Here is a 24,888-nt window from a genome sequence, read left to right as displayed (position 1 = left end):
CAGGATGTCAGCTTTCTTAGTCATGTGGGTGTCATCGTTGCCTCAAAACTTACCCTAGGCAATTTCAAACATAACCAGTCTAGACGCCCGCTTCATATTCACATTCTCACACAGCCTTTTTTCAGCCTTCGTGGTTCCCGTTTGGGCCATTATTTATTTTGCCTGATGGGTCCTCAGTTAACACTTCTCTTTCCACCCATCTTTTTAATCAACGGCTAGTTTTTTGTACGCTTGATCCGCGTCATCATAAACCTCATAGTTTTCGCATTGGTGCTACAAGTTACACAGCGGGTCAGGGTTTCACCGACTCCCAGATTCGCAGCTTGGGTCGCTGGAAATCTTACGCCTTTAAAATTTACTTGCATTCCGCAACCCTAACGACTACTTAACACTTATACCGTCCACTTCTCTCTCGAGACGCAAGGAGGCAAAATTTTAGATAAGGGCTAGTTTTAATTTCTCGTGCCTACGACTCGGCTCTCAAGCAATTATTTATTGTAAGCAGACGTTTACTTCTACTGGTCTTCACCAAGGAGCAAACTTTTAGTCATCGACTAGTTTCACCTTTTTGGGCTGATGAACTGGTTATTTCGTAATACTCTGCTTGCAATGGACAAATACATGTTCTCGTAGTCGTATAGGAGGCCTAATCGGACCACTCAGAGAGCCAATCAGAATGCTCCTTTTTAGCGCGGACCAGTTCAGATATATAATAAGGAACACATATTGAACATAACTATCATTAATGTCTTCTCCTTTTATATGATGGTGAACGGAGATGTTTTTTCTGTCGTTTTTTCTGAGGCAGCCATGCCCCAAAGCCTCGAAATAACGAGGAACGAGTAATTTATTGGATTTATAGATCAAGGTAAGTGGAGAACCTTGTCGCCTCAGAACTTCCTTATAGGACAATGAATTAAAAATAATTGACATTCAAATAGCCAGAACAAGGAGAATATTGTAGCTTCTGTTATACTTGAGAGTGATATTGATAAAATAGGCTTAGAGAACTCAACAAAACAACTTCTCGACAAACCAGGGTGGTGTGTCACGCAAGACAAGAAAAGTTTGTTAGCAAAAAAATGCTTAAGTTTACTTTGCAGTGTGCCAAAATTTTTATTTAATAATTACAGAATATAGTTTTTAGTGTATGTCTAGAATAATGTTTAGGCCGGACTTAGGTGCCGGATTTGAGAACTCTTTTACCAATAGAACTCAGTAATTCCTCAAGTTCGCTACAATTATTTAATCGTCTTATGAAGTATTCATAATTCACCTCAATTCGATCAGAAAAAGTCTCAAATGATACAGAAGAGACAAAAACGTGTAATTAACTATCAAATAAGTCAATTTTTTAAGGTTTTAGTTTCGCAAAATAGTTTTAAGCGGTAGCTGAAAAACCATTTGCTAAGGCCTCAAAATTAGCACATTTTTGTCACAATTAAAATCTGCGTATCGCGAAAAAATAACCAAACATTATGGCCCGACATAATGTAATTTATATCGAGGCGTGGTGTTCACGTGATAATCCGGTGGATGTGGGTCGTACCAGGTGCGGATAGCACCGTAAGGTAGCCAATGAGCTTAGAGCAAATGATAAAGCGTGGTTATGAAATAGAAATTTTTCCGAGGTAGTCTTCCTTCTTCTCCTCGCCATCAGATTGAACAGATCCCCAGAAATCTCTTTAACAGATCGCCAAGAAATCCTTTTTCAGGCAAGTAGCTCATTAATTGTTTTCTTTCTCAATTATTGGAGATCTAAACTCCTTTAGTTTATATTTGGTTCAAATTTTGGATTTCCCTCTTTTGCTTTCTATTATGGCAAAGACACGTGTTTTAGTTCTCGGCCACTCGTTTATTCGCCGTTTCCACGATTTTCTTTGTCACAATTCTAACCAAAAATTTACGGAAAACTTACACATACCTGGGGATCTTTGTATCAAATGGCATGGCATAGGGGGAAGAACAATTGCTAAAGTTGTTCAATATGATTTGACGATAGTTCAGTCCTTTGCCCCGGACATTGTTGTTTTACAATTGGGTACAAATGATCTTTCAACCCTATCCGCCGTTGAAACTGGCTCGGCTCTTGAGGATCTAACTCGTTTGCTATATGAGTCATACAGTGTGCGGCTGGTCTGTGTTTGCCAGACGATTTTTCGCAGGGATGCTCCTCTATTTAATAACCAAGTGAAGTTATTAACTAAGTATCTAAAGGTCGTATTGGAGCCGCTCCCTTACGTTGTTTATTGGCGACACCGAGGCTTTTGGAATTGTAAATCACGCTTTCTAGCACGGGACGGCGTTCACCTCAACTCTTTAGGTCACTACAAATTTTTTCGTAGCTTGAGAGGGGCGGTTTTACGATGCTTGCGGTCTGTACAGGCCAAAAATTAGTTTGCTCTACTTCATCAATTTGCTCTCAATTTGCAATTCTCTCGCCATTTCAGTTTTATTTGTTCGCCAGGCCAATGTGTTTTGTTTCCCGCCTAGCCTATTGTTCACACATGGTGTTGTTCATTGCCTGTGTGGCTTGGTGGATAAAATATGTTCAAGTCGCGGTTATAACATACCGTACAAAATATGTTCAAGTCGCGGTTATAATATACCGTGCAAAATATGTTCAAGTCGCGGTTATAACATACCGTGAAACATATGTTCAAGTCGCGGTTATAACATACCGTGCAATTGACGGCCTTGGCTTTGTTATTTTTGTGCAATCACTTTGCCTTATCAGTGTACAACTATTGATCGCCCCCTCCAGGGGTGTGTCCAATGCACTTGGCATTTTGTGATTTTGCACTTGTTTTTGTTCCTGACAGAAATGGCCTTCTTTGTGTGTTTGGTGTGGTTTTTAACTTTCGATTAGATTCGTATTACCTCGCCGGCTTGGCGCATGTCCTGATTTTTCTTTCGTAAAAACGCCCCTCGCAAGATCTATTCTGTTTCATTTCCAGACAACAATCCCGGGCGGCTACAGTTACATGCATTGTCACAGTTATTTTAGTAATCCGACGTCCAGCGTTGTGTCTGCCTTCTCATATTTTATTATCAATTGTATTCTGTAAGAAATGCCTCCTAAAAAGCGTGCCGCCCCTAAGACTTCCACGGCTTCTGCAACTTCAACACGAGCCAAAAGACCTCGAGCCTCCATAGTGAACACAGTTTCCGAGAGCGTTCCAGTCCGTGTTGACGACACCTCTTTGACCCGAGGCACAGTTTCCTTGGACGTTTCCGCCATTTCATCAACCATATCTGCCGTGGTTTCTCAAGCCATCAAGACTGCCTTCTCGCCAGAAAATCTAGCTGTTCTTCTCGAAAGCAGTAGACCTCCACCAGCCGTTTTGCCTGTGTCTCTCCAGGGTTCCTCTGGCGCTCTTGATGACGCTGTCAGTGCGGAGGTGATTGATATAATCCAGGACAACTCGTCAGGTACTGAAACAGGGGGCGTACCCTCTCCCGTAGTTTCTTCTGATTCACGGCCGAAGACGACGTTCACGAGTGTATCTGTCCCTCTAAGTGCTAGGGTTAGCTCTAAACTGAAAGCGAAAATATTCGCCAACGAATATGTAGATTTTGGGGCGTTATTATCCTCTTCCCCTCACAACGAAGGGAAATATTCCCTTTCTATGTCACTCTCAGTAGGATCTGTTATCCACCCCCAGTTAACACTAGAACCCTTACATAATTCCAAGCGGATTCAATCTATCCACCAATGGGTCTCTGCTTTTACTATTTTTGTTTCTGTTTATTCTGAGAAATTTAAGGCGGAGACCCCCCTGTTGATGAAATACTGTGACGTAGTAAGGGATTTGGCTCACAAGGCTGGGGATTGGATTTGGTATGACGAACAGTTTCGGTATTTAAGGCAATCAGCCCCAGAGCAATACCCCTGGGATCAAACACACTGGGAATTGTGGTTACGGGCATCTAGTAGTTTTCGCAGAGCACAACCGTCCACTAACAAACCAGCTGTGCAGAATCGTTCCCGGTTTCGTTCGCAATTCTTCCCAAAAGGAACTTGTTGGGCGTTCCAAGCCGGTAAGCACTGTTCGGGCTGTGAGTTCAAACATGAGTGTTTTAAGTGTGGGGCACAACATCCGGGTAGCCAATGTTCTGCACCCCAAACCCGAACCCCTTTTAAAGGCGCGCGAGGAGGAACTCAAACGCAGGGTTCTTCACAGTCCGCCAGTAACACCAGTAAACGTGGATCGTCTTGAAATTTTGCTACAGGGTTATAATCACGCTTTAAGCAATTATCTTGTTGAGGGTTTTCGTTTTGGCTTTCGAATAAATTTTGTTGGTGAACGGTGTGCTTTGGATTGCCCCAATCTCAGGAGTGCTTTAGACCTTCCGGGAGTCACTAGTGCTAAGTTACAGAAGGAATGTTATGCGGGACGTATAGTTGGTCCTTTTACAACTCCCCCCTTTTCAAATTTTCACACTTCGCCCATAGGCCTTGTTCCTAAAAAAGACCCATCCGAGTTCCGATTGATTCACCACTTATCATATCCAAAGGGCTCTTCTGTCAATGACTTTATTCCTGATTATTGTTCAACAGTTAAGTATGCCTCGGTGGGCGACGCGACGAAGTTAATCAAACGTTTAGGGAGGGGTTGTTTTATGGCCAAAACTGATGTGAAGTCTGCTTTTCGCATTATCCCTATTCATCACGCTGACTATCCCTTATTAGGCATCCGCTGGGATAATTTATACTATTTTGACAGAACTCTTGCCATGGGATTGTCTAGTTCATGTGCTATTTTTGAATCCTTTAGTACGGCACTTGAATGGTTATCTATTAACCATTTCGGTGCTTGCGCGGTTTTGCACATCTTAGACGATTTTCTTTTCATCGCCAAAACTAGAGATCAATGCGACCGTGACTTTAAAAATTTTATCTTAATGTGTAATCATATTGGCGTCCCTCTTGCGCCGGAGAAAACTGTCGGTCCAGCCACGGTATTACAGTTTGCCGGAATAACACTTGATTCCATACGCTTTGAGGCCCGTCTACCTGACGACAAGCTTCTCAAATGTCGCTTAATGTTACGCAATTTCTACACGCGTCGAACAGTCACCCTAAAAGAACTTCAATCCTTAATTGGTTTACTGAATTTCACGTGCATTGTTGTCACGCCTGGCCGCGCTTTTCTCCGCCGCTTGATCGATCTTACCAAAGGCATCCAAAAGCCGCATCATCACATTCGTCTTTCGAAGGGTGCCAAATTAGATATCTTGGTTTGGCTTCGGTTTTTGGACGAATTTAATGGTAAATCCTTTTTCTTTAGCGATATTTGGGAAACTTCCGACACCCTTCATCTTTATACTGATGCGGCTGGTTCTATAGGATTTGGTGCGGTTTTTGGCTGCCATTGGCTACAGGGTCTTTGGCCCGAGATGTGGAAAACCTTTAACATAGCCTTTTTAGAGCTTTTTCCTATTGTTATTGCCGTCCACGTCTGGGGGTCACTCATGGCAGATAAGCGTATCATATTTTTCTCAGACAATGCCGCAGTGGTTGACATTATCAATAAGCAGACATCGAAACACCAGGACATCATGGTGCTCTTAAGAGATCTAGTGTTAAGTTGCCTTAGACATCATATTTTCTTTCAAGCCCGTCATATTCCTGGGTTACAAAATTCTAGCGCCGATTACATTTCCCGTTCCCAGGTAGAGAACTTCAAGGCCATATTTCCAGAAGCCGACGAAAATCCCACTCCACTACCCGAGAACCTAATATCGAAGAATTGGGTGCTAACTTAAGAAGTCTCTTAAGCTCCTCTCTGACAGCCAGCTCGCGTCGCACGTACCAGCGTGCGTGGACTGTTTTCCACCAATTTTACGTTCACTTTTATGATTCCGGAGATCCTCCTTTACCACTACCTCGAGCATGCATTCCTCTTATTATTTCTTATCTTACATTTCGTAAATTGGCCTTTTCCACCATTAGTTCGTATCTTTCAGCTATTTCCTACGTACACAAATTACAAGGCCACCCAGACCCTACGAAATCGTTTTTAATTCAAAAACTGTTAACGGCTCTTAGCCGTCGACATCCTGTTGATATCCGTCTTCCGGTGACTCGACCTGTTTTGCATCAGCTCGTTCGTGCCCTTAGCCTTACTAATTCTTCGGCATTTCAGCGTTCTCTTTTTTCGGCGATGTTTCTAGTGGCGTTTTACGGCTTATTTCGCATCGGAGAACTGACTGCCAAGAGCACCCGATTTGCGCCTACGGTTATCCAGTATCGCAATCTGACCCTTTTGTCCAACGATGGCCATATTCACACGGCGAAAATTACGATTTCAGAGTATAAGCACAACACTAGTCGTCGTCCATTTGATATTCTAATCACTCGGGATGTTTCTTCCACATTTTGCCCGGTCCAAGCCCTTATTCAATACTGCCAATTGCGAGGACATGGTTCTGGTCCGCTATTTTGTCACGCCGATATGAGTCCAATTTCTGCTCACCAATTCAATATCGAACTACAGCGGTGCTTAGCTTATTGTGGTTTAGACACCAGTCGCTATAAAAGTCATAGTTTTCGTATCGGCGGTGCTTGTCATGCCGCTGATCGGGGCTATTCTGATGCGCAAATCCGTGCTCTGGGTCGTTGGAAATTCGATGCTTTTAAAGTCTATTTGAGGTCGGAAGTTCTTCAGGCGAACTAATAATTTTTGCACATGGGGTTTTTCACGCCAAGCCTTTTAACATGGCCATTATATACAGCATGTTAGTTCAGACAGGGGCTGGTATAATGCTGTCACTACCCGTTTTGAATTTGTTAGACATTACTTTCAAAGTTTGGATGCCTGTTGAGTCGGTCAGACACTGGGCTGCGACTCGGCTTGCATTATCACTTCTTTCCTGATTTTAATTTTATTTCTTTTGTGTTCACGTTCGTTCTACCTTTATTGCCGTGCCTATGTTATTCTATATGTATTTCCGTTGTCCCAAGGGAGCAACGTTTACGGCCTTCAGTTGTTGTTATTCTTAGACTTTTTTGCGTTGGTCAGTCATTGGGCTGCAACTTGTTAGACATGTATCTTTCGGTCTCAAGTGATATGTCACTTTTGGGTTCTATCCGCAGTGGGTGGGGATGCCTGTGGAGTCGGTCAGACAATGGGCTGCGACTCGGCACGCCTTCTCACCTCATTACATTGCCATTTCCGTCGTTGAGTGCGAGCTTTGTTTTTCGTTGGGGCTTAAGCCACATAGTGTGGCTTGTGGCGAAATTTTGTCGCCCCATTTATCAACAGGAGATTGTACTTTAATTTTTATTGCTGTTTTATGAGTTTGATAATTTGTTCAATTAAACTTGCCACAAACCGTGGCCAAATTTATTCCAACAAAGTTGTCTGTTATTCTCGCTTCTGGGAAATCTGCTAGTAACAGTGTTTTCAACAAAGCTCGCGCTTTAACTGCACCTTTTGTTTAATGAGAACATGCGTCGATATAAAAGCTTTTGGATCATTCAAACTGCATATTAATAGTAAGGACAATAGTTTTTGTGGTAGAAATATAAAGGATTTTTTTTTAGTTTAAGATCGAGCGTACATTCTTAATGACATGGCCTCTTAATACGTTCTTCACAGTAGAGTTTCATACAAGAATCAGGCTATCAATACCCAAGCACTCTTCCTTTGTGGAGAATCAAGGTCGCTTCTTTTGGAGTTTTCTAACAAACGTCGCGTTCTATTACGCTTGGAGAAATCTATGGTATTTAGCATGGCTGCCATTTTTGGCGAATTCGGGCCAAAAAATAAGAACTGGTCAGTTTGCATTTGTGACAACAACTTTTGTTTACAGATGATCACTCGGTTTGGTTACCGCGCCTTCTGGTTTCAGACTCCTCTTTTTAACTAATTGTTTAACCTGACCCACCGACCCTAAAATTTGAACCAACGGGGACCGGAAATATAGAGAAACAGGGATGGCCTTATTCATTATGGCCTGGTTGGAAGAAAGCCGATGAACGCTAATCCCCGATTAAAAATGCTTTTAAAAACTAATTTTAGGCCAATGTAAAGAAACGTCGTAAGTCACAACGTACAGACAATAATCTTTGGAAGAATCTTTATTTATTGGCAATTAAAGTTGAGTCAAAAATCACTTTAATCCGGGATTAGGTTAATCGGGCTTTGAACAACCGGGACCATAATATTGGGAAGTGTAGCAGCTGAGCTAAAAACCCTAAATTATTTGTGTGCAACATTCATGTAAACGGAATCGCTTTTAAAATGGCGCCTTTTAAATGACATAGACCATTCCCTAGTCTACATGGGAAACTACGAAACATATTTATTTCAAATGGATCTAACATTTTAGCAGTGTAGCGAATTCGAAATATGTCACTATAAAGTTATCCCCATTGCAATTAAACTAGTGATATTGACTGTCTTTGTATTTTTATTGTTTGTGAATTCATTTTACTGTTGATTTTGCATTTAAGTAACTCGTACCTGTAACGATCGCTTTCAAATAAGATGGCTGTAAGGAACAAGCAACTTTTGCATCACTCAAGGAATCAGTATACTTCTCTGTAAAAGAACAAAGTATAAGGAGGAAGCTAGTATATTGATGCGGGTTCTACTGAAGAACCCTTTCATATTTTCATAAACCAATTGAAGTTAAGAAAAGCTTCTCACCCAAACAAAAATAAGCGTTTGCCCTGTTACTGTACAGTTTGGCTTTCAGTTCCTCATCCTTGCAGTTCACTTTAATCCCTTTTGTGTAGAAGTAGATGGCATCGCTGAAGTCATTCTGTCTGTAACTATCATTACCCTCATTTTTGTAAACCTCTGCTATTGCTAAAGTGAAGCAATTAAGAAGATAATGTATTAACAGATAGCCTGCAGCGCTACGGCGCTTTTCTTTGAGTTTTTTTAGTGCACCTGTGTAAGAAACGAACGGAGCAGCTTAGTACAATTGTCAAAGTTTCATTCAATTGACCCTTGGATAAATTCTTGCAGGTACTTTCAAAACGAAGTGAACTGGAACGAGTCGATCTAGCCTTAGTCAGCCCCACTAGGGAAGAATATTTAAATTTGAATTAGTTTTGATTGAGTAAGTTTCTCAGTTTGAAAGAATAAAAAAGCTTAGAGAAACTGCACTGCATGAAATCTGAATTTTCGTAACTCTTTCTAGTTTGATACGCCCGTCTTAAGAAAAATTCACAAACTTCCTGATATCATAATGTGTCTCCATCAATGTCCCATGTTTCCATAATAGCTTAAAAAACATATTCACCTGAATCTTCCCCTCCGTTAGTATCTCGCAGCTTGTTGAATTCATTGACGGACGTCCTCCTTAGATCCACCAATTTCTGGTTATTCTTGTCAATCTTACATCAGTCAAGATTATCACACGCATGTTGGAAAAGTAACAAAAAGCTTACAACTGAGTTCTTCAAACGTGTTTGCGTCTTTTCTTATATTTGTCTTTCACTTTCTATCTTTATCTTGTTCATGGAGGTTTAACTTCAACGAAGAAATTGGACTGAATTTTCACAAAGACTAAATATTTTTTTTTTCTGACGAGACTTGAGCAAGAAGGTACGCACACAAAAGCAAGAACGAAAGACTACTGTAGAGTTTTAATATGACACATCTTTTTGGTAGGAGCATTTGTAGTGAAGGATACGGTTAATCCCTTCTTACACCAAGTGATAGCTTCTTCAAACTGTTTCAGCTGAAAGCAGGCACTTGCTCCTAATAAAAAACAAAGTTCGGCATCAGTCTTGGCTTATTTAAGAATGCAATCGCTCATTGAAGAATTACATAAGTGAGAACCTTTGTTTGCCGTTAAGTTCCCAAACAATCGCTTCCCGTTACTTTACGATGAGTAGTGTTTTACCACCGGTACTTTCAGATCCAATAAAAGGACCTCAGGGATTTTTATGTGGTTTCGACAAAACCATTTAAAAATTGACAGGAGGTACCCTTCCTCACAAGGAAAATGCTCTGATAACAGCAAAGGAAATATTTCTACTGAATTCTTGCACATAGAGCAACCTTAAAGAGGCCATGTTGTTGAGGACTAAAGAACAAATTTGCTATATTTTTCTAACACAACATCTGCTATCTATCGTTCTTATTAAAATGCAATTTGAATGATCCAGAAGTTTATTTTCCCCGACCCACAGCTTTCCATTCTTCTTGTCAGTAAGCGACTAACATGTGCTAATTTTGAGGCCATACCATGCAACAGCAAAACCTCCTTTTTTCAACCAGTAATAAAATTGATGTGAATTTCCATCATCAAAACACGATAAATGTTATCACCGTAGTTGACACACGGAAACAATTACGTTCATTTTAACAACAGAGCTCCGCATGTTGAAAGCGCTCGCACGTCTCCGCATGGGAAAGGAAATTTGGTAAAGCACCAATGTCAGAAATTTTGGTAAGGTTATGACGTCACTTTCCTCTGTCCGACATTAAATAAAAGTGTTTCTGGTATGCAATTTTCTCTGAATTAAGTCTCATATCTCGAAAGACTAAGAAAATAACTTTATTTCTTCCAAGTTTAAAGCTCTGATTCAAACTCTTCCCAGTTCGGGAAGATCAAATATGCGTGGGATAATTGCCGCTCACAAGTCACCCATCTACCCGAGACAACTTTTCTCCATATAAACGGGGCCTAAGTTCCTTGATGGCTTTAAGAAAAATTTGCCCTCTTTGATATAAAGGCGTAATTGCAATGATTCTTCGTAGGGATTAAGGACTAATTTTCACTTCTATTTGCAGAGTCCTCACAAATTGCCCTCGTCGCGCAATTTGGGAAACTTTTAAAATGGGCTTAAAAATTAATCCTTAATTCTCCCCGGCCTCATGCAAATGAAAATACTCCCTGTTATCAAGGTAGTAAGGTATCCTCTTAAACCCCAACGACCCATTTCAGTAGAATCTCAACGTTCTAAGCTGCATGATTATGTGAGTCCGGGATCCACATTTGGGAACTCTTACACCAATAGAACTCAATAATTCGTCAAGTTCGCTACGATTATTTAATCGTCTTATGAAGTATTTATAGTTCACCTCGATTTCGATCAGAAAAAGTCTCAAATGATACAGAGGCGACAAAAACGTTAAATAAACTATCAAATACGTTTTATTAATGGTTTTGGTAGCGCAAAGCAGTTTAAAGCGGTAGCCAAGAAACAGTGATAAGGCCTCAAAATTAGCACATTTTTGTCCCAAGTAAAATCTGCGTATCGGGAAAAAAGAAGCTTTTGGATCATTCAAACTGCATTCTAAAGTAAGGACAGTAGTTTTTGTGGTAGAAATATGAAGAAATTATTTTGAGTCCAAGATCGGGTGGCACATTCTTAATGACAAGGCCTGTTAATGCGTTCTTCACAGCAGAGTTTCATACAAGAGACAAATTAACGTTGCACGTTAACCCATTGCCATCCTGACCATCAATATCCAGAAACAATTTGAAACAAATTCAGTGAAGTAATACGGCAATTATTTACAAAATTTGACTGGTGTTTTCAATACCCTAGCCTGATTCTCAGACTGTGCAAGTCGCTTGCGGTGAATGAAGTCCATCAGACGGGGAAGGGAGAGAATGTGTGGCCGCGAGCGACCTGGACCATCTGAGAGTCAGGCTAGCAATACCCAAGCGTTCTGCCTTGGTAGAGAATCAGGGTCCCTTCTTTCGGAGTTCTCCAACGAACTTCATATTTTATCACGCTTGGAGAAATCTATGGTATTTAGCACGGATGCTATTTTTGGCGAACTCGGGCCAAAAGGACTGGTCATTTTGCATTTTTGACAACAACTTTTCTTTTCAGGTGTTCACTTCGTTGGGTTACTGCGCCTTCTGGTTTCAGATTATTCGTTTTATCTAATTGTTTAATCTGACCCACCGACCCGAAATTTTGAACCCACGGGGGTCGAGAGAAACGGGGATGGCCTTGTTTATTATGGCCCAGTTGGAAGAAAGCCGATTAATGCTAATCCCCGATTAAAAATTAATCGAGGTTCTTATTTCGCTCGTTAAAGGCCCATGTTCACCCAAGAGACATTGCGCGCCGAGCTGAATTTCGCACAGTCGAAAATTCAGAAAATTACCAGCGAGCACTAAAGAGCGAAAGTAATCCACATTCATCGAGCTCATTTCCTAGAATATCACTATTTTTCGTGTCACTAAGCTTTGTATAATATCCTCTCGCTTTATTTAGGTGGATATTTTCAAGAACAGTCTTTGTGTGGAAAGGAAAATCGGAAAAAATCGTCGGTCGCTTCCAAGTAACATCTCGCTGTTGACAATGTAGTTGTACAATTGTTATTCCGAAGGAATATATTCGTCTCAGAGACTCTTCGCATAGCTTTTATTTCTGCAACAAAGAAGCGGGAGGATTTTTTGTCTCCATGCATGCATCTGCTGTAGCGATGTTCCTGATTTCTACGGATGTCTGTAAGTTTTTATTAATTCCATTCGATTCATGTAAACAGCGTTGCGACGAGACGTAATAAACTGTATGGTGTATAAACTGGTTGGTGGCATTCCTTCGTTTTTTCCTATTGGCACAGGCAAATAAATTAAAATGCTCATTTGCTTAGTAAGCTGCAGATTCATTCGTAGCAATATCATTGCTTTATCTTCAAAGGTAGAAATAATTTCATGATAGTGCGACGGACCGGATCGGCGCATCGCGCTATAATTTTAAAAGCGATATTAACTGAGTTAACATTGAGTCCAGCACTGTTAATGTCTTTTTATGTCAGCTTCAATAATAATCGAAAGCACCCTTTAAGATTACTGTCTAACTTATACAACAATAGAATGAAAATCTTCAACCAAAGTTATTTAATGTTGAGGGCTGCTGGTTGTAACTGTTTGACTATTTCGCCGTGTCGCTCAAAGGAACGAATGTAGAATAACGAACCAAACCCTCGACTTTCGTTCGCCGAGAATTTTACACAAAGGAGTACAAAGAACTCGAGCGCTTTGGATCTTAAATATTTCTTATAGGTGCAGAGATTAAAATAAATCGGAACGACTGGAACGAAATCAAACAGTCCTATTTGCCTGGTCTGATTTATTTTGAATGCGCCAGGACTTTCATCCCAGCGGGAATATTCTAGTAAACCAATCAGATCACAAGACTAAACAATAGAAGCGCTTGTAAACAATAATAAAAGGCTGCAAAGCCGAATGGGTGAAACTGGGCCTTTAAAAATGTTTTTAAAACTAATTTTGGGCTAATGGCTGTAAGTTATGACGTACGACTTTCCTTTACCATATGGTAAAGAAACGTCGTAAGTCACAACGTACAAGACAATAATCTTTGGAAGAATCTTTATTAGTAATTAAAGTTGAGTCAAAAATCACTTTAATCCGGGATTAGGTTAATCGGGCTTTGAACAACCGGGCTCATAATATTGGGAAGTGTAGAAGTTGAGGTAAAAACACTTAATTATTTGTGTGCAACATTCATGTAAAAAAGAATCGCTTTTAAAATGGCGCCTTTTGATGGAAACTACGAAACATATTTTTTCAAGTGGATCTAACATTTTAGCAGTGGAGAGAATTCGAAATATGACTCTGCAAAGTTATCCTCTTCCCAATAAAACTAGTGTACTTTTATCGTTTGTGAATTCATTTTTTTACTGTAGAGATTTTAAATGTTTACATAATTGATTTTGTATCTAAGTAACTCGTACCTGTAAAGATCGCTTTCAAATAGGATGGCTGTATGGAACAGGCAACTTTTGCATCAGTCAACGAATCAGTATACTCCCCTGTGAAATAATAAAGTATGAGGAGAAAGCTAGTATATTGATGAGGATTCCATTGAAGAACCCTTTCATATTTTCATAAGCCAATTTAAGTTAACAAGAGCTTCTCACCCAAACAAAGATAAGCTTTTGCCCTGTTGCTGTACAGTTGGGCTTTCAGTTCCTCATCCTTGCAGTTCACTTTAATTCCTTCCGTGTAGAAGTAGATGGCATTGTTGAAATCATTCAGTCTGTAACTGTCATTACCCTCATTTTTGTAAACCTCTGCTATTGCTAAAGTGAAGCAATTAAGAAGATAATGTGTTAGTAGATAGCCTGTAGCGTAACGGTGTTTTGTTGTAAACGATACTTTTCTTTGAGTTTTTCTTATTGCACCTGTATAAGACATGAACGGCGCAGCTTAGTACAATTTTAAAAGTTTTATTAAATTGACCCTTGGATAAATTCTTACACGTACTTTCAAAACACAGTGAACTACGACAAGTCACGCCAGCCTTAGTTAGCCACACTAGGGAAGGATTTTCGAATTTTGTTGGTTTTAGATATTAAAATATTCTGATAAAAAGAACCAAACTTTTCTTCTCACCTCTTAAAGTGCCGTCATCAAAATCCAATGTCTCCTCACCAGCTGGTGTGAGGTCATTTTCACTTTCAGCTTTGATTTGACTCTGCGCCATGAATGCTGGGAGTTCGGGCTAAAAACCCTATGAATAAACAGTTTCTATGTTGATTTTATTAATCAGCTGCCTTTATTTCTTTGAAACACTAAAGCGTATTGCCGCTGTTAATTACACATTATACCAGTGAATGCTAAAGGTAAAAGTCGAGTCAACAAAAACTTTTGTTTAAGAAATATTTTTGTGTACGTTAAGATTGCAAAAAAGATGGGAAGAATATAGACCAGTACGTTATTTTCCTTTCACCTCATTCACTGTTGGGACAGAACAAAGAGATTAACATAGCAGATTAATTATTTAAGATTGGTAGCAGGCCCAATAGGAATACTAAGGTCTAGTATCTAAAGACTTTTATAGCGCGGGCCGCAAGGCTTCCTTGTTTATGATTGAATTTTTTTTAACTCAAGTCTAACTATATGTAAATCCATTATATATTTATTTTAAGATGAGTGAAAAAAGATTATTATTATAATGACGTTTTGGAGAAATACAGGAGAACGAAAATACATGTTTCCTCGACACTCCTTGAGTTCTACTAAGCTGGCTAACTCCATGCAGGCGCATGCATCGTTTGCGTTTTGCTCTTTGCGTACTTATTTTAAAACAATTTTTTTTTCACCAGAAAAAAAGTGAACTGTGTGTAGAGTAATAGCTTGTGCCCAGGTTACTGCTCTTTCCTCTATTTTTGACCGATTAAGAAAATCTGTCATTAGACTTCCACGAGTAGGCTAGAAGACGTGAATTATATCGCCAGAATACTTTTGCTTACCGAAGTTTCCAGCAAAACCTCTTCTTAATGTTCCTCTGAAGGGACAACAAGTGATCGTAGAGGTCCTGAAAGAGAAATACTTGTCAATTATTGTATTTGCTTTTGTCATCTGTAAGTGATGAGTCGATTCGAGTGGTCGTATTATATTTGGTGAGAATTTATGACAGAGCAACGGCTGGGCAGTGCAAAAGGAGGCCAGTTGGTTGCATTTATGAGGTATGGGATAATGTTAAGATATGTTGCTAATAAGAAAATCGATATCACTGGGCTAAATTAAGTACAGCAGGCGAAGTGATGCGATATAAATAACTACCAATCCCGTACCCAGAGTCCTCAGGCTCTTTGGCCAGCGGTTGGTCGTCAGGACTCTGGGGTACTGGAATTCTATTACCGCAGAATTTCTGTGGTAAAACAATGGTAGCCGTTATGGAGCTTATACAGAGCAACCAATCAAAAAATTTATTTATATCTGGCGCCTACCCGCTGACCAAAAAGCCTGAGGACTCTGGGTACGAGATTGAAATAACTACATGTACGTGACATTTGTTAGAGAGAATTTAACTATTTCAAAGTTCATTCGTTTAGGACCATCAATCCAAAATCCTTGGCTTCTAGGGAATCAAACGCTATTAAAATGGCTTTGTTTCGTCTCCTTTAAAATCCTTTTTTGGCCAAAATTGGAAAGTTAAATCAGAAGACAAACAACGAAAGGTTTTGACCTTTTGTTGTTTGTCTTCTAATATAATTTACACTTCAATATTTTTTATCAATAACTTTATTGAACATAGACATTATACAATATTACAGAATACAAATACAAGATATAAATACAAATCTTAGCTGATTTTCCAAAAGGTGGCAACAGAAATTGTGCACATTTTGAGACTTTCTAAGCTGAAGGAATATGCTAGTAATTAACGAGATTTCAGTGACGGCTCATCACAAGAAAGTAAGGTCAGAGAATACTGGGCAAGAGAAAAGAGGGGCCTTTTTGGAATTAGACATGACATTGACATCTGAGTGAAATGAAACATGACCTGTGATCCGACAAAACAAGTGTGACACTTGGCAATTATTAACGGCGCCAACGCATCTTAAATCTCACCCAAAACCCGGTTTTTTAGCACTCAAGTCTAGCTTTCTACAACAGAATTGGCTTAATAAGAGCAAGACAGCGTTTTAAATTGATTTTCCGTCTTCATTCTAAATTCATGACGCAATGCGAATCACGCCGAACGAACATCTGGAAATTATTTATGACATTGACACCGGAAATCCGACCCAAAGTCGCACTTCTCAAATAATCTAACACTAACCTAACAAAGCTACAGTTACAAGGGAGAAAATAATCGAATAGCTTTTCAAACTCACGCTTATTAAAGAAAAAATCGTTGCCAATTCTTGCTCTTGTTTCACCATAATACTTTAAGTCCCGGATGTGGGCAAAAAAATTTGAACGGGAAACAACGTACAGCGCTTTTCAACAAGAAGATAAACTAAGTCTTTGGGCGGGTTAAAAATTCCGATAATTTTACGATTCCCGACTACAAATCATCTCTAAAACCTTCTACGGACAAAGACTTCCACAAGCAAAGCTCACAATATGCAACCCGTCGTCAGCTCTGCGCGAGTAACTGAAAATTACCCGTTTAGCTTAAAAGAGAACTAGGTGGGGTGCATATTAGACGAAGCAGGACGCTGCACTAGTAAGACTTTTTCCCTCACAAGACTTAATGATGTCCTCAGGAACAAAAATTGCTTTACGAAGCCAAACAAAACGCTAGGTCTAATGAATTTTTTCTGAGCTCAGAGCGCGCCGAATTCAAAGTGCAATCGCTGTGCGGTTTATAGACATTTGAGAGAGAATGGGGCTGATTGTGCCATATACAGCCACGAGGGGGAAGAAAAAGATTTTTGTTTCACAAATTTCTACTAATGAACCCTCTAATTTTTGTAGTTATCAATGTGAAATTCAATGGGAATCGCTAAAAAAATATCTTAAGAAAAGTTAACGAAAACTTAATGGCTAATTTCTGTAGCCACGTGCTGGAAAAGCAGCTCAGAAAGCATAGCGATATAGGCTCGAATTTCTCAGAAAGGGTTGATATTCTCCTTTGCATCATAAATCACTTCAGAATAATCTCGAGCAATCAAATGAAGAAGAGACGGTGCTTTCAGGAGTTGAACTTTTAGGTAGAAATCATGTCCTTAGTAAGTACCATAAAACAAAGGCTAACAGGTTCCTTAGATACAACATATCCTGAATGGACAGGCTACGTTCAGGCTTCAAGGCCGTCTGTTAACATCAGTTACATTGCTTGACAAAATAACTGCGATTTCGACAAGCAGGGCTATTATATATGCACCATATTTTCATTTTTTTTAAGCTCACTCGACCCATCTGACTTATGCCATTGTGCTAATAAGCACAAGGGTATAGGCTCGAATTTCCCAGAAGGAGTTGATATTCTCTTTTGCATCATAAATAGCAGTAGCAACTTCTAGAAAATCAGCTCAGAAATACATACTACAAAATCAAGCTAATAAAAAAGAATCACTAAATAACTTACAATAGTGAAGACAAACAATAGGGACGAGAAAATAAAAAGGCGCTACTAACAATTTAACTACGTTTCACCTAAATTTGAATGAGATTTGAAGAGATTTTAAAAAGAGATAGAAGAAAAAAATGATTTTTGAAACACCAACAGACAGTTGATAGCCACCCAAGAGCACACCAGGTTGCTAGTGGACTAACTTGGTGTCCGTCTATTAATTATTAACTTCAAATTCTAATTTTAAAACTTTACTAAATGTTTAATATTTCTTATTTCTCTTAATTTTACCAATCCTTCTAGAGTAACTACTCCTCCCAAATATACCCAAAATCACCCAAAAATTCACAAAATACTCCACAACACAGATTCACGGGATGATGATAGGGTTTTTGGATTGCTTGAAACGTGAGCTAGATATTTTCATTAAAACCATGTCAAGTGGCGGAAAAATTGCGTTTAGGTGTAATCCCCCCTTAACCTAGTACGTCACTAATATTTGTTTTAACATATACACACTTTATTCGTGCTGTTTTTGATTACAACACTGTTTACAAATACAATACAGTTTATTACTTGCATCTACTACTTTTAACACACTAATACTAAATATATTATTACAAAAAAAAAGTCTGATGCCCAGGGAAGAGAATTTTTCTACTTTCCACTGTAATATTACCTTGGTTTGGAATTCTTGTTCAATCGGCTTTTTTTTCCCAAAGCATTTGCAAGCATAATTAAGATGACAAATAGGTGTAGTCGGCGTTTTTCGAATTAAGTTAGTACATGTTAATCCTGCCACCAGTTCAACAGGAAAGCGTTCATTTTCAACCGCTAGATGAATAGAAAAACCTGGCTTCGTTCTCAAACGCATCAAGCACGTTTTACTCATTTGTCCATCCTAAATTAAACACTCACAAGACAAGACTGGTTGCTAATGCTTCTGTATAGCTCAATGACAATCGCAAGGAAAATGTTAGGAAAGTTACGGTGGTGGATTTTCATTAACTATTGTGTTGAGATATAAGTGATTCCATAACTGTGCCGTTGCTACAATGAACTACCGATTCATACATATTATTGAAATATGAAGCTAAACTTGTAATAATATTTTTATTATATGGCTACAATAGTACGCGCGCTCTGATTGGCTGCTGAGCGGGCAAGAGTTTTTGTAATCACCGGGCATTATGAAAAACTTTCTCAGCTCGACGGCTCTTTTTCGTTGTGAGTAAAAGCTACGAGCGCGTGGGCGAAAACAACAAAAATTACGGACAAAGTACAACTATATTTTCAATAACTGAAAGAAAAACTAGAATACAGATACTGCTTTAGTATGTGCAACGAAGAGAGCCATAGCGAGAGCGAGTTTTATTATCCAAAGGACGAAGAACAGCCAAAAGTGAGCAAAACAACATGAGTAAAGTTATCACTCACGAAGACGACCCTCCCCCCCCCCCTACAAACTCACGAACCCGACGCTCGTTTTCAAGTCCCCCCCACCCCCTCTCCCCCCCTCTCCTCAGTTGAAAATATGCTCCGCCGTTAATTCTGTTTTAACTGACTTGTTTTCTTTTAAGATATTTGCTATTGACATTTGAATATTCGCTAGCATTTCTCTCATTTCAGTTAGGATGGGTTCCGTTGACGAATTTTCTGTCATCTCCATATTCTCTCCAGCTTCACTCGCGGCCATGCTGCTTTGTTTGGCGTCGCTGAGCTCTTCTTCTACTGCTAAAGAGCCTTGATTACCTCGTTTGTTCTTGCGGCCTTTTCTTGTCATCGGAGTTCGACAGACGCCTACTCTTCATCATTAGATTTTAGCATATTTAAAGTATGATATTTACCAAGGATGAAGGAGTAGGGAGACAGATTTTGTTCCCCTCATTCGACAGATCCGACTTGGACGAACGCGCGCATGCTCCTCTTACACTGCAATATGAAAAATTATACTTTCAAGGAACAAGAAACTGTGGTCTCTAGTTTTCATCCGCTTTTTTTTAATGATTGCACGGAATTTCAATTTCAACCACCTTTATAACTGAAAAATTTCCTTTCTTATAGAAAACGCTCAAAAACATCACTTTTCTGATAGCGTGGGGTAAAGATTTTAAAATTCGTATTCGTTTACCGCACAGTCACGCAATGTATACTTTAACTCAACAGACCCACTCAATAAATTTGAAAATTTTGAAAATTTGAAACTGGAATTCTCATTTTCATCCTTGATCCTAGGCTGGTGTAAATGGAAGGACGATGGCATTTATCTCCCGGCTAAGATCACCTAGTTGTTTGCGTGCGATGGCGATTCTAACGATAACTTTTCGCTCTCTAGGAACTTGTAGTTGCGGACACTCAGTCTCCATAATTTACACCTCCATAAATTGTCGGATGGTGTTTTGTACGAGGGATCCTGGATGAAACTTGAAGGAGCCAGAGAACATTGCACGGAACTTCAAACTCCTGAAGAAATGTCATCACCAGCTCGACTGCCTAGCATTTGAGATGCTCCGTCTTCATCCGTGAGTTCAAACCAAAGCTTAACAAACAATGTGATTCTATCCGCGCGAAGTTGTTTATTGATTACACCATACTTCATTGTTTCTAACTACACCTTTTAGCGTTTTTATTACTATTAATATCTAACCACTTGTCATCATGTGATTCGCGTAAGGATATTTATTCTACTAGCTTTTTATGCCCCTATTTCTTAATGTTTCTTTGTAAATACTTTAGCAATTTCATGCACCTTGGCGTTATTCAAAGACATTACAACTGCATATATCATGCATGGTTTATTCTAAGTTATCCTTAAAACCGAACTTGGTACGGACCGTTGAACGGTCGAACCGTCAATCGCTTTTAGCGTTTATTTTTATAGTTAAATCTCGCCCCAAGAACTCACTGATTTGAAGAAATCGAATAAACATGACGAGATTTACGAGGTGTTGAAATAGCGAACCTCTACTGATTCCGTCATAGTAAATAGCAAAAGATGCGATTGTCGGTAAACATAGCGCACCCGACGCGCTTCAATTCCTCTAAAACAATAACTGCAGAGAGTAAAAGTTCTGGCTCTGAGCTAAAAGACGTACTGTGTAAAGTTACGTCGTGCACTCAAAGCTATAGAGCGATGGTACTCGCAATAGCTCTTTTCAATGTCAAAACAGAGAACAGTCGGGTTTGTCGCGTCCAACCCGGGTTGTTTATTAAACGGTAAAAATATTCACACAAAATGTTTCCGTTTAATTAATGCCTAAAGAAACGGGAAAACACTGCTACGGTTCAGTCTCACAACAAATCGCAGAAAATACAAGTCAAACTGGTTTTCGCAATCAACTATAATTAACACCGAGGTTTTCATACGCAGTTGTAGCTAGTTTGGTCAAAGCCGCAAATCTAAATAAAGAGCTTCCTTTCAAAAGTATGCTTTGAATTCAGTGTTTCGTATCCAGATCTTTCTTTATTCAACCAGTGCCGCTCGTTACAAATTTCCCTAAAACTTAAAAAAACCTTCATACTTCCACTTACCGCCCAAAGAACCAGGCTATTTACATTTAAAATATCATTACCAAATGGCCTGTTTCGTACTCTCAGAGGGTAGGAATTTTTTCCTTAAACGTCAGTTGAAAAAACGTACGGTCAGTCTCTTTCACGAAACTGTCTCCTTGCTGTCTAACTATTTTTCGCTAGTTATCGGGATGCTTCCGACCTCATCATATAACACTCCAAAAGCAGTGCAAGGAATTGTTATCGACCCTAGCGGCCTAGGGTCATGCCAAAAGTATATTCTTCAAAATTACACTCCTCAAGGCCTTCTAATTACAGTGAATTTCCGTAGAGTAAAAGTTTGATATTTGTTTTCTCGTCGTCAGTTAACACTTCGAACTTGATACCATTATTTTGCTCCACGAATTTAAAGTGTCGCCTTAAGTAATTCTATGTGATCACGTTCTTTGCTAATTAAAAGAGCCGCTATTCATTAATGGTGACCACAAGAAGCTTAAAACAAAGACATTTTTTTTTTATTTCCAGGGGCGTTGGAACCCACTTACTTAAATCATCCATAAAACTAAATAATGAACTGTCACTGAGGCATCCGAATTAAGTCGAATTTGGATTGCGCCATAAAGTGTGGCAGGTAGAATCAATTTTCGCTCGGCATTTTTCATTTCATGTTTCAAAACCTTCCTAGCACAAAAGTACCTCCAATATACAATTATTGAATCTGGAAACAAATAATACTGCTTCCTCTATTAAAGCACAGAACCCCCTCATTTTAACCTGTTATGACTCAGGTACACTGGGCCTACTTTAGCAAACCGTTTGCTTTTTTTTTTCTAAGGGATTACTCCAGTGCCTTGTTTTTGATAGAATCTTAATCACTGATCTGGATTGTTTTCCAAATTATTTCCTCCATGCCGTTTTGTCGGCATGCACAAAGGCAAGGAAAAGAAAAGAATTGTTCTCTTAAATGGGAATGTGGTAAAATTAGAACAGATGAATGACCTGGTCAACTGTGTTGACGAAACCAACCATTCGTATAATCAGGATAGCCAGAAGTGTTTTTAACCCTAGTGATTGATTTTTGGAAAATAGGGGAGACTGAGTGAATCAGTATACTTCTTTTTACAGTATACTCTAGCGGTATACTAGTAATATAGATATATCGCGATATTGTAATATGCATGTGGCTAATTAAAATTAGCCACTTGGGTCGCTGATACATAGAGGTATATGGAGTCCTCTAAAGAAAGAAAGTAACTAGAATATGATAAAATTTCAGTATGGAAAATAATTGTCTATCCACACTAAACGTTTGATCTTTCATCAAGTCTCAAGGGAAAGAAACCTCCTCGATTTAAATTTAGTTTAACTGATTAAGTATTTAATGAAGCTATCAGAATTTCCCTTTACAACTGGGTGACAATCGGCCAAGAACATCGACAAAGAATCGATCAACACAAAAGCGACCTTCTAGAATACTTCTTCCATTGGAAACAAGAGATCAATATAATTGTGTTGAGGAACTTAATTCGAATTTAAAAATTCACAGCAGCGCATAGGTTCTGCTTTTCATTGGCAAAGTGATTTGCAGTGTAGACAAGAAGCTAGTTTCTAAAGGAACTTTGGTATTGCGTCGGTGGGAGAATAGAGACAAATTTTTGGTTTTAATCAACAGAGTTGATAAGTAATTTTGTCAACGAGAGATTTCAAAGCTGAAGTCTTTCGAGTGTTAACCCTTCATCAGAGCGGATCACAATTTGTAGTGTCGGTATCGAGTTGTTATGATGATGGCGGTGTAATCATGCAGATCATAGGCGCATATTTGGTTTACCAAAACTATTTACGATATAAAGTTTTCACTTGCTTAGTTTAAACTACATCTGGAGCTCGGCCTAGCCTGGAAACTCGACGTTCTCTCTCAAGAAATATCTTGGAAGGTGTATATATTCTAGCTAGCTAGGGTGTGAGAAGTACGTGCACCATGCAGGCTAGTGCCGACATTAAGCGCTTAACCGGAAAGCACAGGAAAAGAATACTGCGAAAAAATTGAAGTAAGAACTAAATGGTTTCTCCTCAACTCTTCCATTGTGCATCCGCTAAAACTGACTGTAGCGAAAACAATGTTTCTTATTGGAAATTGAACTTACCTTCTAGATATGTCGTGGCCAGATCCTTAAGAAAATAACAGGACTTGTTATTATTAAGACTACATTTAACATCATTAAAATACAAATGTGACATGCCCTAACTAAACCGTGCCAATCAAGTAGACGCCCTTTATCTTTATCCAACAGAGCGCAACTTAATTTAATTGCAAGCTATTCAATATTGTTTCAATCAACTCTCGTTGTTTACTTTAGGCAGACATCATACCACGAGAGTCTAATTAACCACTTGGGTCGCTGAGACAAAAAGGTATTAGGAGTCCTCTAAAGAATAAAAGTAACTAGAATACGACAAAATTTCAGTATGTAAAATATGTCTATCCACACTAAACGTTTGAGCTTTCATTAAGCCTCAAGGGAAAGAAACTTCTTTGATTTAAATTTGGTTTGACTGATTAATTAAATATTTAGAGAAGCTATCAGAATTTCTCGTTACGACTGCGTGATTATCGGCCATGAACATCGACAAAGAGCCGATCAAAACAAAAGCGACCTTCTAGAATACTTCTTCCATTGGGAGCAAGAGATCAATTTAATTGTGCTGACGAACTTCATTCGAGTTTAAAAATTCACAGCAGCGCAAAAGTTCTGTTTTTCATTGGTAGTGTGATTTGCAGCCGGTATAGATAAGAAGCTAGATTCGGTGGGAGGGTAGAGAGGGATCAGTGTTTGGTTTAATCAACAGAGTTGATAAATAATTTGGTCACCGAAAGATTTCAAAGCTGAGGTTTCGATTGTTAACCCTTTATCAGAGCGGATCACAATTTGCAGATTTTACTTGCTCGAGCTTAAAACTAATACGTCTGGAGTTCGACCTAGCGTGCAGACCCGTCGTCCTCTCTATCGTGTAAGGTGTATACTAGATAGGTGTGAGAAATGCCTTACAGGCTAGTGTCCACATCAGTGGAAACGCTTAGCTTAGAGTAAGAACTAAGCGGTTACTCCTCACTCTTCTATTGTGCATCCGCTAAAACTGACTGCAGCGAAAATAGTGTTTCTTATTGGAGATTGAAGTTACCTTCAAGATAGGTCGTCGCCACATTGTCAAGAAAATATCATTAAAGCTATATTTAATATCACTCAAATACAAATGCGACATCTACATGGAAGCGTTTAGCCGAGAAGCACAGCAAATTAAGGTTACCGTATTCCTTAAGAGGTGTCTCGCGTCTAAGCGATGTAGCGCGTCCGGTTTAAACTGTAGATTCCTGAACCCTTATATCAAATTAAAGCTTATAGAGCTGGCTATCAAACTATTTCAAGAATTTTGAAATAAAGTGAATTGTCGAATTTTTCACGACCTCTAAATGCGAGCGTCCAAATCACCTTTTGAAAGCTACAAGTCAAAGCGAATCTTATTTTTCGTTAATTTAATTTGCTCCTCAGTTTCCGGACCCAAAGCGCTAAAACAATGTGTCTGCATTTTGCCATATTCAATCGCAGTAAAAAGTTACA

General features: G+C 39.2%; 1 protein-coding gene and 1 pseudogene across 2 annotated transcripts in view; one reads left to right on the top strand and one right to left on the bottom strand.

Annotated features, from left to right (window-relative positions):
• Positions 1–23,504, bottom strand: part of LOC146453683 (uncharacterized) — a 263,424-nt pseudogene extending 239,920 nt beyond the window's left edge. Inside the window, exons 1-7 of the transcript XR_014859429.1 lie at positions 23,416–23,504; positions 15,207–15,271; positions 14,347–14,464; positions 13,872–14,033; positions 13,686–13,763; positions 9,652–9,719; positions 9,259–9,352 (exon numbers count right to left, since the gene is read on the bottom strand). The product of XR_014859429.1 is annotated as an uncharacterized LOC146453683 (transcript). The remainder of the gene's footprint in view (positions 1–9,258; positions 9,353–9,651; positions 9,720–13,685; positions 13,764–13,871; positions 14,034–14,346; positions 14,465–15,206; positions 15,272–23,415) is intronic.
• Positions 3,072–7,471, top strand: LOC146453684 (uncharacterized). Its single transcript, XM_085096386.1, has 2 exons — positions 3,072–3,432; positions 5,677–7,471. Exons 1-2 carry the CDS (start codon positions 3,072–3,074, stop codon positions 6,678–6,680), a joined length of 1,365 nt encoding a protein of 454 aa, XP_084952512.1. The 3' UTR covers positions 6,681–7,471.
• Positions 23,505–24,888: the final 1,384 nt, after the last annotated feature.

The sequence above is a fragment of the Pavona decussata genome, unplaced genomic scaffold (genome assembly GCF_977016875.1).
Source record: "Pavona decussata unplaced genomic scaffold, jaPavDecu1.1 SCAFFOLD_324, whole genome shotgun sequence".
NCBI classification, from domain to species: Eukaryota; Metazoa; Cnidaria; class Anthozoa; order Scleractinia; family Agariciidae; genus Pavona; species Pavona decussata.
The sequence above is the reverse complement of the archived record's forward strand: the minus strand, read 5'-3'. Positions and strand labels throughout refer to the sequence as shown.